The sequence below is a fragment of the Typopeltis vanoorti genome, chromosome 1 (genome assembly GCF_054136105.1).
Source record: "Typopeltis vanoorti isolate ZY-2024b chromosome 1, IOZ_Tvanoo_1.0, whole genome shotgun sequence".
Lineage (NCBI taxonomy): Eukaryota > Metazoa > Arthropoda > Arachnida > Uropygi > Thelyphonidae > Typopeltis > Typopeltis vanoorti.
The window spans coordinates 82,535,260-82,551,115 of record NC_143549.1 but is presented as its reverse complement, the minus strand read 5'-3'; the positions used below and the strand labels follow the sequence as shown (position 1 = coordinate 82,551,115).

At 36.0% G+C, this 15,856-nt stretch overlaps 1 protein-coding gene across 1 annotated transcript in view; it reads left to right on the top strand.

Annotated features, from left to right (window-relative positions):
* LOC150110157 (peptidoglycan recognition protein 3-like) overlaps positions 1-15,856 on the top strand; it is a 54,530-nt gene that overhangs the window by 10,254 nt on the left and 28,420 nt on the right. Inside the window, exons 2-5 of the mRNA XM_090390980.1 lie at positions 5,630-5,704; positions 5,800-5,982; positions 6,083-6,288; positions 10,421-10,577. Coding sequence (XP_090247106.1) covers positions 5,650-5,704; positions 5,800-5,982; positions 6,083-6,288; positions 10,421-10,577 — 601 coding nt within the window. The 5' untranslated portion in view covers positions 5,630-5,649. The remainder of the gene's footprint in view (positions 1-5,629; positions 5,705-5,799; positions 5,983-6,082; positions 6,289-10,420; positions 10,578-15,856) is intronic.

Sequence of the window (15,856 nt, the reverse complement as noted above, 5' to 3'; positions counted from 1 at the left end):
TCATTTTCGTTACTTAACTTACTAATGTTAATGAAAGAAAAATCAATAAATTTCAGTTACATAAGTAAGTTCAGAGCTCTGGAATTAAAGTGTGACTGTTAGCATTTGGTGATTTAATATTTGAGCAATATAAAATATGTATTTGTAACTTAATGAACAAAGATGTGTGCTGTTGTTGCATTTTCCACAGTGAAATCCTTTCTTTTAGTGTTACATGGTGATCAGCATTCATTTTTCAAATTATCGATTCTACAACCCTGTTAGAATAACTCTCTTTATTATCCCAACGTTTTGATCTTCATATCAATATCATCATCTGGAGCATACATAAATATACAAGACAAGCTGTGTTACATTTCAAACTGTGAGCTAGAGAATCAATGATTTGTTCACATGCTACTCATTGGCTTGACCTCTAGTGAAAAAAAATAAAAATAAAATTTAAAAAAAAAAGTAAAAATAAATAAATAAATAAATAAATTACATCAAGCTAATTTAATTTTTGATTACATCAATAAATATTCTTGCTTACAGATGGTTTTCCTTCCAGTAACAGTGATGTCCTATTTCTATTATTACAATTGATATTTTTGATTTAAAAAAAATATAAATTTATACATGAATAAACTTTCTTATAGATTTTTTTTTCTTTTTCGTTAACAGTGATTTTTCCTATTTTTCAGTATTAAAGTTGTTATTATGGATTTCGGATCCTGGATTTTCTATTGTTCTGTTTATAGTTGTTCTTAGAGATGAAGGATTCATGGAATGGATATATGCCTTCCATATGTATGGGATTTTTAGACCATCATTATTGTTTAGATTGGGGTGGTTGATAATGAACTCACAAGCTTCCTTAATGCATTCATACAATGTTTTGGTGTGATGTAGACAACTAGTGCTTTTCCAGTCAGTTCTGTGTAAGGTGTTCTGAGTATGATCAGAAAGGCCAGCTTCACCATAATTATCATATTTGATATGTCGTTTATGTTCTTTTCGTCTGATCGGAATTGTGCATCCTGTTTCTTCTATGTATGGTATGTTGCAGCACAAAACACAACACAAACATAAACACAAAAGAACACAAACGTATACAGTTCACAATTGAGATTGAAAAAATTAACACACTGCCGTTTCTAGATATACTTGTCACATGTCTTCCCTCGGGCAATCTTTCCTTCACTGTTTACTGAAAACCGACACATACTGGCCAATATATACACATAAACTCCTACCACCACCCAACACAAAAACTAGGTCATCAATACCCTAAAAATAGGCCTCTGAAGATCTGTTCCAGGCACTTAAAAACGAATTTAAAGTGATCAGTAATATTTTTCAAAAAAATGGATACAGCCAAAACACTATTAACTAAATTCTCTACAAGACTTCAATAAAAAATAAAGACAAACCAGACTACAGTAAAATTATAACCATTTCCTACATTAAAGGGACATCAGACAAAATAAACAGAGTACTACAAAAATACAACCTTAAAGCCACCTTTAAACCTCCTGCAAAATTAAAAAACTTACTCAACTCATAACTCATCCAAAAACCATCTCCCTCTGCCAGCCGACCCTGGAGTATACCATATTTAGTGCACCTGCAACATACCATAAATAGGAGAAACAGGACGCACAATTCCGATCAGACAAAAAGAACATAAACAATACATCAAATATAATAATTATGGTGAGCTGGCCTTTCTGATCATGCTCTTAACACCTTACATAGAACTGACTGGAAAGGCACTAGTTGTCTACATCACACCAAAACATGATATGAATGCAAATTTAAGAAAGCTTGTGAGATCATTATCCACCATCCCAATCTAAACAATAATGATGGTCTAAAAATCCCATGCATATGGAAGGCATATATCCATTCCACGAATCCTTCATTTCTAAGAACAACTATACACAGGACAATAGAAAATCCAGGATCCTAAATCCATAATAACAACTTCAATACTGAAAAATAGGAAAAATCACTGTTAACGAGTAAGAAAAAAAATCTATAAGAAAGTTTATTCATGTATAAATTTATAATTTTTAAATCACAAATAACAATTGTAATAATAGAAATAGGACATCACTGTTACTGGAAGGAAAACCATCTGTAAGCAAGGATTTATTCATGTAATCAAAAATTAAATTAGCTTGATGTAATTTATTTATTTATTTATTTATTTAAATTAAAAAAATTTTTATTTTTTTATTTTTTTCATTAGAGGTCAAGCCAATGAGTAGCATGTGATCACATCATTGTTTCTCTAGCTCATGGTTTGAAATGTAACACAGCTTGTCTTGTATATTTATGTATGCTCCAGATGATGATCTTGATATGAAGATCGAAACGTCAGGATAATACAAAGAGTTATTCTAACAGGGTTGTAGAATCCATAATTTCAAAAATGAATTCCATAGTGAAACTTTACTCAGTTATTCTGATTACAAATTGATATATAAATTCATAATATTATACCTTAATGCACTTCTGTTTAATTATTGTAAAAAAACGCATCTCTACGCTTCTAGAGATGCAAATTTGTCAGTCATTGGCAGATCTAAGTCAGGAAAAGACATGTTGAGTTAATGGAAAATTGTTGCCTCTACTGTAAAAACCATAGTTCAACAGCCAAGAATGATCTGTTTTTACCTTTGAAGAATACCGCAATACATCTGTGAAAGGAAGTGATTAATGATTTACAAATGTCTATACTAATGTTTCCATAGTGTTTGAAAGAGAACAAAAACCAAATGAGCCAAAATGAGTCAAACATCTTCAAAATAAATGAACATCAGTGCAAATCCGCAGTACGAAAAGTTCACAAGTAAGCTCAACAAAAAAGAGAATGGAAATGACACAGTTTAAGATAATACTTTTGAAAATCTACAGCGTATTGGGAAAAGAAATTCACACAATTTCTTTATTGATTAGAATTATACGTATTGGTTAAAAAAAAACTGGGGAAACTGATATCTTGTAATTAATTATTTTAGAAAATTGTCTAATGCTACCTATTGACAATGTTTGAGTTATCTGTAATCATTTCGTTCACATACTCAAAACCCAAACTGATAATACCATGCAAACCATCAAAGGGAGGATGTGAGTCATGAAAAAGGTGAAGTTTGGATTGTTGTGTGGGAAGTATTATCAAACCCTCAAGTAATACGAGGAGAATTCCAAGCCTCCCCCACCCCCCCAGTCAGAAATTTCACAAGTAGGGACAACAAATTGGCTAAGGGAAATGACATAGAGTGCCACCATGAGTAAAGGAAAGAAACGAAGAACATATTAACATATAAGGATAAAGAGTCAGCTGCATTTCAGACCTTGTGTTTTTGTGCTATGAATATATGTTAAAAATCAACAATTTGGAATCGTCAGAAAACCTCGATAGTTCCAAGATGTTCCCATTCTGGAAAGACTGTAAGTAATTTAAATTATCATTAGAATTTCTAGACTACATACGAAAGTTATCAATTTAAGTCTACATTTATTTTAATTTATTTTTTTAATACTGTTAGGTTTTTCTCTTGACTGTAAACTAAAAATACCAATAGTCAAAACATTTTGTAAAAAAATATAACTTTAATTAGCAAAAGTATTGATGTTTCAGATCTTAATGTATACAAATCAAAATATTCGGATGAGTTATGTATATGAGAAAAAAAGTGAGTGTTTGAGGGACACAAGTACAGTATATAATGAAATTATTCAGAAAAGCCTAAACGCTGCCGCCATTTAGACTCTACTCTATGAATTCCCATATTATTTAACAGGAAAGAACTTCCCCAAGCTATATTGGAAAATTAGTACTTCCATCTATAGGCAACCAAACACAAAACTTGAAGACAATGATGGATGTTTGTCACCCTGGGAAAATTACCAGATACCTTATCTCAAAAACAATACCCACAATTCCATAGGCAAACCAAAACACCACGTGATGTCAGAGACATATGTTCCCCAGAAATTTCCAAACACGTAACGTTCAGGATTCCTTATCTATAACTCATAACAACACACATCCACGACATGGACGGCGCTTCCCCCATTCACCCTATCCCGATTTTGTTCATAGTGCCCCACCAATCACTACAAGAATCCTTATCTCTAATCATCACCCATAATTCCATACGCAAACAAAACAAACAATGTGACGTCACATACTCAAATATTCCATCGAAAAATTCCAAACATTGCAAACTCATGATGTCACAACAATGACGTCATCATCTGAACAACTAGTCATGTCACGATTCCTTATCTTATCTTGAACTTGATCTCGTCACTAGTGACCAGACTACTACTACTTGAATTATTATATTAATACTGAGTTAGGTTGTTCTCACAGAACTTCCAAAATGTAGATGCAAAACAAAATTATCAGAACGTTAATTTTTCGAACATATTTCCTGTAAAGACGTTTGCTGTTTGTTTGTTTGCCTACACATCGAAACAAGAGATAATTCAAACCAGAAATGCATCCTAACACCATAACAGCAGAGCACCACACTTAGCAGATGGTAGGATTTATTCATAACTGTTTCAGTCTGTTAATTATGAAAGATAGAAGAATGAATCCCCATCTAACAGTCTCAGTACTCAAACACGTCCATCTCATTTGGAGAGTGCGCATAGCGATTTGTCACTGCCTACCATAGCTTTCCAATATCTCATTGTCCAATCATGGGAAATTTTTTGTCACTCGGGATAACTTCATTTATTTTGAAGAAATGTACAAAGTAGCCTTTCGGAAATTGACGCTATGGAGATTCGATACGCCATGTCCTAGCCTAAACTTTTACAGATGTTTACGCCCTGAACTTCTGGAAGAGAAAAAAGAGTCAGGCTAAAACACAATCCTTTCTGCCTGAGTTGAATTTTTTCAACATCTCACTTCCGTCATGGTGACAGGACTGATCTCAGATACTACTCTGAACCCCTTGCCTTTATACCTTTGTTGTATTACGTAGTTTGTCAGCGATATGTACTATCTACAGTCATTCTAGAAATGTCAACTTTAGGACGATTCTTGCAGTATAAATCACATTCAAGGGATAAAACCCATATTTATTATAATGCCAAAAAATGCGATTACATGGATTATAAAAAGACAACTATGACTACGCAACCGGTGCATTATGTGTGTGAACGAGTTTGTGTGCGTGCGTGTGAGTTCTCTCCTGTTGCTTTACCTCTTCAGTGGCATGCAAATCCATGTTTTTAGGACAAAAATATCCTACCGCTTTCATTTGAGTCCGACTAACTCAAATTTACATGAGAAGCCCTTACAATTTTAGATTCTTTGCATCCTAACATGGTATTAGAACCATGATATTTCCAATCGCAGGCCAATTATCGTGTTGTTTCCTAGAAGACATCTGGATTGTGACAAATATAAGCTACGATAATTATAACTGTGAAGCCTCGTTGAACTTGTTCGAGTGTAACGTGAAAGTGCCTGAGTCTGGTTGACTCAGTTTCGGTTGCAATAAAAAGACCTGGTTCCGTCGACTCCGCTATTTTTTTATTATTCATTTATTTTATTTTCTTTATGCTCCTTATTGAATTAGCAGCATTTATATTAATAATAAAAATAATAATTCTGTTTCAGCAACTTAAAAGAAACTCATCATGCGATGCCCTGCACTTCTGTCATTTCCTTTCTTAGTTTTCTTGATCACAGTTGGTAAGTAAATTTTCTTGTTGTGTTTTGCATAAAAATAGCATCTCATACCATTTAAATATTGATATTTCTAAATCGTAGGGATGCGTCTCTTCCAGAATGCTTTCCCGACATTGTCACGCGAGCGATGTGGAATGCAAGACCTCCTAAGTCTTTCCAAGCCATGAAGACTCCAGTTGCCCACGTGGTCATTCATCATACTGCTGGGCGCATGTGCAACGACACAGCCACGTGTATGAATATAACAAAAAGTATTCAAAACATGCACATGGATCGCAATGGTACGTAATAATCTTGATGTGCTGAATTAGGAACTCTCTCCTAAAATAATAGGTTGAAAATTTCAAGTTTATCAAATAATTTTTTAATGCTTTTGTAAAGGTTGGGCCGACATTGGATACCAGTTCCTGATTGGCGGCGATGGACAAGTCTACGAAGGAAGAGGATGGACCCGAGTCGGCGCACACTCACCAAGCTACAATCGCAAGTCTATTGGAATATCTCTGATGGGAAATTTTGAGGAGCAAAAGCCACCAAAAGACATGTTAGAAACCACACAGAAACTGATTGAATGTGGTATAAATAAGGTTAGAATAATTCCTTCTTTATTATTTCAGAAATATTTTTACTAGGAAACTTTAACCATCTAGAATTTAATTCGAAGATTACAAATAAAGCCCTTGGGCAACTTTTTGTCCACTTAATTTAATTTATTGAACGTTTAGAATTATTTATTTAAAAATAGATAGAATTGACAAACTTCAGTAGCAAATTCCCATTATTAGATCTTCAGCAAACAAATAATTTGAAAACAATGCAATGAAATTCGTTCATATAAAATATTTATGTTACTTTACTAACTACTAACTATTCGTAAGACATATTAAGGAAGACGAGATCACTGATGACCTCATCAACCAGGGACTGACCCCAATTAAGGTAAGCAGGATGTGCAGAACAGACAAAAAAAATGCCACTAGTGTGGTCAAAATTGACAACACCGAAAAACAGATTTACGAGTTAACCGCAGTCTGCAGTCTCAGGATCGTCACAGAACCACTCAGAAAAAGAGCTTCAGCAGGGTAATACCATAGAAGCCAATACCATATGGCAATACCAGTTAGCCGTGCCCAAAAGCTTTGCAAAGCAGAATTTAGGCGCCTGAAATGCGGTGAAAACCATCACCTGCACCAAGCCAAGAACCACACCGGCTAGATGTGCTAACTGCGGCAGGCCTCATCCCCCCAATAAAGGTTGCAACCTCATCCGAAAAATCGTGGGACAGTAAGAACTCCCCCCCCCCATACACACACACACACACACACCTATATGCCACGCGAAGCAACCAGCGTGATCATCCTCCAATACAAAGTAATCCAATCTCGATAACTCAGGAAAGAATACAATCTCCAATCAGAACATGCAGAAGTAAGATCTAAGAGTACAGCTCCAAACGACAAAACGAGCCCCAACCTTGCAGCAATCTCGACTGCCTCGCTAGCCACTATGCTCCTTGAATTCAATAAAACCAGCCGATCACCATCTTCCACAAAGAGATTCCTGTAAGGAACCCACTCCATTCTGACAGCCCTCAGTCATGAATAAAAACAAAATCCAACCGAACTCCCTGCTGATTGCTGCCTGGAATGCTAACGGTTTTTCCAACAAGATACTAGAGTTAAAAGAGTTCGCACACAGATGCAATCCTGACATAATTTTAATCAACGAAAAGCACCTCCGACCTATATATAACCCAAAACTAAGAAGATATTCCATGTACCGAACGGACAGACTTGGCACCAGAGGGATAGATACCACTATCTACATCAATCCTTATCTAAAGCACAATGCCATAACCAACCCACAAACCATCAACCTGGAGGTAACCGGCATAGAGGTGCACACCAATGCTGGTAAACTCAAGATATACGAAACCTACAACTCATCAAGCAACCCCCTACTGATGTCAGACTTGGACCCATCCTCGGCTCCACGGACTCCATCATCATAGCAGGAAACTTAATCGCCAAACACACAGCTCCACTATGAACAAAAACGGTCGCACGCTAAACAACTATGCAACAAACAACTCAGTTGTAGTAGCAGAACCCACCGAACCCACTCATCACAGCCCGCATGGCAGATCAGATGTACTATACATTGTTATCCTCAGAAACATCAGATATCAACTAGAGACGATCAACGAGCTATTGTCAGAACAACCCCATCCTGCTTAAACTCGGCACACAAGATCAACTCTTCCCCACCACGCTTCTTCATAGCATGGGGCAAGCTATCCAAAATTCTTCCAGAACATATCGGCCCAGCACCCATCATCCACAAAAAAAGAAGAGGTAGGTGAAGCTGTGAATAACTTAAGAAATCAAACCTCATCTACAATCACCCACACAACCAGACGGCTTCCGGAGGACATTATGGACCTAATTAAAACAAAAAAAATAATAAAAATAAAGCCAGAAAGAGATACACCAACACAAGAGTCCCACAAGACAAAAAAATTCTAAACAACATAAATAGCCAAATCCAAAACCACAGAAATCAGGAATGGGGACAAGAAGCTAACAGCACTCAACCAAGAGAAACATACTATCTGAAAATTCTTAAGAACCCTTTGTACCAAACGCAAGCCATCCCCATTTCCCCATGTAGGCTAAACACGGTATTGCACACACTGACATGGAAAAAGCCGAAGATGTCGTGAACAAACTGAAAAACAATGTGGGCCAACATATGATAACATAAACATTAACCTCATCTACAAAGTTCATCAACAGGTGAAACGCCATTAAGACTGTCCAAGGACAACTCAGAATGCATCACCCCGCTTCTCCAGCAGTAATAAAGAACATAATAAAGCATCTCAACAATAAAAAAGCCCCAAGTTCAGATGGCATCACCAACAAAATTATAAAGCTATTTCCTCGAAAGGCTATAGTGCACCTAGTCCACATAAAAACGCAAGATTAAGAATCCAGCACTTTCCCACTGCATGGAAAATCGCCGACATCATACCCATAAAGAAGCTAGACAGTGAACCCAGCTCCCCCAAAGTTACCGACCCATCAGTCTACTATCCAACCTAGGAAACGACACAGAAAGAGTCATTCTCTCAAGATTAGACGAAACAACCGATGGACTAGGAATTATACGAAATGAACAATTGGGCTTCCAAAGAGAGCACAACTCCTCTCAGCAATTCCACCGAATAGTGGAATACATCACAACAGGATTTAATTGGAATTTGCACACCACACCGGCATGGTATTCCTAGACGTTGCTAAGGCCTTCGACAAGATCTGGCACCAAGGCCTTCTCTACAAACTCATAAATCAATAAATGTAATAAGATTAATAAAAGAATACCTCTCCGAAAGAACCATGTACCTGGATGGTTATTTCGGAGTTCTTAACAAAATCAGAAGAAAACCATCACAGCCCTACACGCAGACGACACGGCAATTCTAGCAAGATCACTCCGCCCCCACCTGGCAATCCGATGACTCCATAATGGTGTCACTACAGTAGACAAATGGTTCTCTGACTGGAGGATCCAAGTACCCTCCCCCTACACCACACACACACACACACACACACACACACACACACACACACACACACACAAGCACAGCCATACTCTTCTCCAGAAGAAAAGCCTCCATCAATGATGACATCTAGCTCTTCGAAGAAAAGATTCTATGGTAGAAAGAAGCCAAATATCTGAGTACAGCTCGATAAAAAAACTACGATTTAACAGACACATCAAACTCATAGGTGCTAAGACATTCAAAGCCATAGCACAATTCTACCCCATGATCAACCGCCGCAGCAAACTAGATACACGAAACAAGCAGCTACTTTTATACCAGATGGTGATACGCCCTATAATCACATATACCTTCCAGCATGGAGCCATACCTCGAAATCAACATTCTAAAATTGCAGCGAATACAGAATAAGTGCCTGCAGATGATGCTGGATGCCCCTTGATTTATTAGAAATAACCAGATCCACTGAGAGACCAGAATCCCATATATCTTTCCGCTCCTTCATGACCTAGCAGAAAAGTTCTTCTCAAAGACAAGCACGCACCAAAATCCACTAGTCAGACAAGCTGCCCACTACAATGAATCCGAACACTGCAAACACAAAAGACCCAAGACAATTCTGCTCCCAGCTGAACACAACTAACTCCACAAACCCCCAAAGGGCAAGCGTAAAGTTCACCCCCCCCACCACCAAATTTCCTTACACAGATAATTGCTTTACCAATCTAGCCCGTAATGTTTTATTTTTTTTTTTTTTGAAAATATTGAAAACGACCTTCCTTTGAGAACTCGTTTTTCTATTGCATTTTAACTGTACCTTTTAATAATTATTTGTTCTGTGAATAATAGATGGCAGCACTTCTAATAGTTTTAGAAATTCATTTGTTATCATTTATTTCTAAATAAATAGATGGCAGCACTTGTAATTCAAATATTACAGTAACATGAAAACTCGAGTAGAATAATGCTGCCATCTGTTGTAAATAAAATGAGTTACGAAATATCACCCGAAAATCGAACTGAAAATTCAAATATAAGAAAAGAATAGTGTGCATTTCCTTTTAAGTTTTTTAAACATAATAAACTATATTGTAACGCATAAGTGACACGAGTATAAAAATAATGTATTTTTTTATTTTTTTTATTTTACACAGGAATATATATCGGAATCCTATGGGCTTCACGGGCATCTAGACACCAGATGTGGAACTGTTTGTCCTGGAAAGTATCTCTATGAAATAATAAAGAAATGGGACCACTTTGAAGGTGGACCACTCCCTAACTACTATTGCCCTAAGAAACAATCACTGAACTAATTTAGTTTTAATGTGTCATTGTTGTTGTTCATATGTTCGAGTTGTTTACAACTAAAGAACGCAATTGTCATCTTTGTTAAGTAGTTTGACGAAGTGGAATTTTCCTACTTTCCTCGGGCATGATAAGATATGCAAAGTGAAATCATTTTTTATTTCGCTTACACTTTTTTATTTTATTTTTTTTAAAATTTCTACACATGTATAAGTAATAAATAATAAATATTAGTTTTCTTTAAAAATCTTCAGATAAAAATTGTTAAAACACAAGTAAGCACACACGCACACAAACACACAACAACAACAACAAAAAAACGGTTTTATAATGAGAATGGAATGGAACACACCTTTTACAATGCCTAAACCAATGAAACTTGTGCATCTCAGAAAACCAGGACAAAAACTGGTAGCTTCCGGAACAGATGGATAAATTATCCGAAACCGGTATTGTCCCAGTCAAACCGGAACATATGATTATGTTGTTATATGACATCTCTTGGAGTAGATCTAATGGGAAAAATACAGTCTGATACCTGGATAAGTTTAAAGTTACACATCCAAATATTTCCAGGCTGGATATGTCGTCCTGACTTTAAAGTCTGTTTATTATTTCTGGATGATGAGACCCCGGGTATTCGGTTTCATTAATCCAGAAACGTCGGGTGGATCGAAGTAAGGATCAAATGATCAAAATAGTCATTTGCGTGAAATGGCCATCTTTATACGTTATTACTACAACCAATCTGGACTCAACTATCATGTCGCAAAACCTCACAATTGCCAAAGAGCTTATTTGGACCCAAATAAAGGCTCTGAGGTTGACGAGCTACACTTTTCAAGATCTATTGAAAATTTGTTGCAAGGAACTTCAAATATCGTAGCTGCCGAATCCATCTACTGAATTTTGGATTTCTAGAAAGTTTCTTTTAAAACTACGGAATTCAGTGGGAGTATTGTTAAAAAAAAATACACAAAATGAAAACCTTCTGACGCCTTTTATTCCTCAAAATAAATAATTATACTGACTTTTGGAAAGCTGAGTGCATGACTGTCAACGATTTCCAAGGCATCAGGACGAGAGTGGAAAAGACATCTGTATCAACATTTCTAAATCTTAATTTGCATATTATTGTACGATATTAAAGAACTTTTTGTATAATTTGTTTATAATGAAGAAGTACAAATATTTTTGTACTCTTCATTGAAATATCGGAGACTGTCAATGCTTTTAACGTTATCTGTAGAACAGAGAGTAGCAGCAATCCCCCATCCCACACACACACACAATACACTCAAAAGACCTTAATGTCTGTAAAACAGTTAATTCATTAAATAATGTACATGTATTATTATTGTTGTTGTTGTTGTTGTTGTTGTTGTTATACCGACCCGTATAATAATATTATTATTATTTATTATTATAGCGGGAGACCCAAACTATTCACACAATCTATCATACCTCTCCTTGAACCCATTAATAGAAAAAGCACTCACAAATGACATTGGCAACCCATTCCATTCACAACTCTCCAAGCAAAAAATCTAGTTCCTCACACCCCTACTGACCACACCTTTATTCAACTTCCAGGGATGATCCCTTGTTCTGGCCCCTCCAGCCAAGTGTTGAAACATTTTCCCTGCATAAATCCTAGGCTACAAAACCGTTCAAGCAACTTAAATTTTCTATCATATCCCTTCTTTTTCTCCTATCAACCAACTTCTGCAATCCACACATCCTCAAATCCTCATAGGGAACATTCTATAGACCACTCAGCATCTTGGTCACTCGCCTCTGAATCCTCTCTATTGCTTTATCGCTTCCTCATCTCTAAGGAGACGAGACTTAAGCAGAGTAATCCAGATGTGAGCGTATGAAGGCCTTATAAAGAGGAATAACGACTTCCTTATCTCTGCTTATTAATGTGTTCTTCAATAGGCAAGTAATCTTATGGGCAACCTTAACAATATTTCCTCTAAATTTCAACTCTCTGTCTACCAACATCCTTTTATTCCTAGTCTTATCTACTTCCTGGAGTACAGTGCCATCAATGTGAGACATAGCTTGTAATCTGTTTATCCCAAAATGCATAGCTTTACATTTCTCCACAATGAACTAATTCCTATTATCTTTTCCACATACTGACAGCCTATTTAAATCATCCTGCAAGCTCTCCACATTAATTATTACTGTACCTAACATCATCAGCAAACAACTGAATATTTCCTTTCAGGTTATTTCTTATATCATTTACATACAAATTAAACACAAATGGTCCCAGCACTGAACCTTGAGACACACCACTTGTCACCTGTTTTTGTCTCGATACTTCCCCTACATAACCATTTTTTGATATGTATCTAGCAGCCATCCTCTTATCCACTTAATCAGTGTCATATCCATCCCCATTTGTTCTAATTTGCTTAACAGAGTTCCATGTTGCATTCTGTCAAATGCTTTTGCAAAATCCAGCAAAATAATCATGTAACCATCTCGTTTATCCATCTCAGCTGTTACTCTATTATAAAAAATTAGTAAATTAAGGCATGACCGACCCTTCATAGAGCCATGTTGTCCCTCATAGAGTATTATATTCCTATCCACCCATTCCTGAATTTTCATTTTGATCAATTTTTTCAGTACTTTTACCACCACTCCTGTGATACTGATTGGTAACTAATTTGCTACTGCAGTCTTAGAATCTACTTTACGCAATGGAATTATTTTACACTTTCCAATCCCTTGGAACTCTACCAGAGTTGAGACTTATATTAAAGAGCCTAGTCATAGGCATTGTCAGTTCCCTTGTACATTCTCACAAAACGCCAGCTGATATTCCATTTACTCACAGAGCTGTATTTACATTGAGATTCTGCAATATTCTAAGACCCTCCAGTTCATCCATCTCTGTTGGCGCATTAGCGTCAGTCGAATATGTTAAAGTAATAACCTCCCGAAGATGTATACCCTTGCAAAGTGGTCATTCAGTAACTCACCTATTTTATCTGCTTCTCTCATCTCATTGCCATCTACAATCATTAAAGTTCTTCTTCTTATTTGCCACGTGACGAAAGACCTCTTTGGGATTTCCTGTGGACTGCTTGGCTAGTTTCTTCTCGTAATGTGAAATTGCTTTCCTTATCATGCCGATCACCTCTCTTCCCTGATTGTACTGTTCATGAGTATGCTGGTCACCTTTCTCCTTATATACCCTCCACAACGGTATGTTTTTGGAATTTATTTTGGTAAGTGCCCTCTATCTCCAGTTTTATGAAACTTTGTGAAATAGTATCGGTCCTGATATCTTCTTATGGTGCTAGCTATCTTCTATCGAAGGCTTGCGACCATCTTGGAGAACAAAAACTGCGTTTTTGCGTTAATCAGTTGTATGCTGCTCTTTCCTGTCCACGTCTTGATGTTGTCGAACCAAGATATTCTTTTTCTTTCTCTATCTCCTTTGCCATCAATTCTTCCTACCAAAATAGTTCGATATACCAGAAGAAAAGACAAACTTGAGAAATACATGGAAAGTGAGTAGTAGGGGTGGCTCTAGTGACCAGATCAAGATCAAGATAAGATAAGGAATCGTGACGTGATTGGTTGATGACGTCATTGTGAGCATGGCTTCATGAGTTTGGAATGTTTGGAATTTCCCTGTGGGCATATGTGTCAATGGCTTCAGTTCTTGTGTTTTGGTTCGCGTATGGAATTATGGGTGATGGTAGAGATAAGGATTCGTGTTGTGATTGGTGGTGCACTAGTGACCAGATGAAGATCAAGATAAGATAAGGAATCGTGTCGTGGGTGTGTGTTGTTTTCAGAAGTAGATAAGTGATGTCATTTGTTATTTGTAAATAAATGTCCTCATTTGTTATTTGTAAATAAGTGACGTTGTTGTTTTGAATGGAAAAGGGAGATACATTAGAGATAAGGAATCGTGTCGTGATTGGTGGGACACTTTAAACAAGATCAAGATCAAGATAAGATAAGGAATCGTGACGTGAATGTTTGTTGTTATTGAGTTTGGAATGATAATTTAATTTAATTATATTCTATGTCACACAAACATACAGTTTTTTTTCTTCTATAGATGGTTGTACTAATTTCCAATACATTTTGGGTATTTCTTTCCTATTAAAGTGTGGGAATTCTTAGAGAAAGTCGTGATGGCTCTCGTGTTTCGAGTTTTTCTGAATAATTAATTATATACTTAAAAAACCTGTCCTTAAACACACACACATATACATATTAGATATAAAAAATCGCTAATGTATCCATGTTGATACTCTAATATGTACCCTATGATTATTCTTATGGGAAAAAAAAAACTATTCACTATTAGAATTACGCTTACCAAACAACATGCGATCAGTTATGTTTAAGTTAAAAAAGTACTTACAGCTTTCCAGATGACTCTTCTAAATACGAATATTCCAAAATAGTTCAATTTTATATCCACAACACAACACAAACACAAAAACCACAAAGAATGAAATTTCTGTAAATACTGTAACCTGAACTAGTTACTTCGTCCTTTAGATTACGGACCGTAGATGGTGAGGTTTCGTCATTGCAATATCCCCAGCGAGCGCTTTTCTTCAAAGGGGATGACATGAGTCACATCCGTAAATTGGGGTATTGTTCAAAAGGTAGCATTTCCTCAAGTTTGGATATTTCTCAAATACTTACATATGACTAAGGGATTAGTATCCACATGTTTGAATGAAAATTATTCATTCTTCGTTACCGTCGGCATTCATTGGTGTAGTAAATTAATGCTTACATTTAATGTTAATTTAGATTGCTGTTAGAGTATGGAATTCAGACAAGTGAAATTATTATTTTTTTTTTTCAAATTTATTGGTTATTTTCTGTATTTTACTTTTAAAAGTCATATTCTAACAGAATAACTGAGCAGAATTAATAAATATATAAAGTATATGTGAATTTATTTTCCAACACTGAATATTTCTCATTAAGTCTTTTCTTAAAGTTGCCCAACCTTGGTGGGAAAGTCTATGCGCCGTTTTGTTTAGGGTAAGTGTTATTTCCGGTTTCGAATTCCGATTGCTATTAGAGTATGGAATTCTGACAAGTGAAATTTTTTTTTTTTTTTTTTCAAATTGATTCGTTATTTTCTGTATTTTACTTTTACAGGTCATATTCTAACAGAATAACTGAGCAGAATTAATAAATATATAAAGTATATGTGAATTTATTTTCCAACACTGTATATTTCTCAGTAAGTCTTATCCAGTTGCCTTTTGTTGTACGTAGGT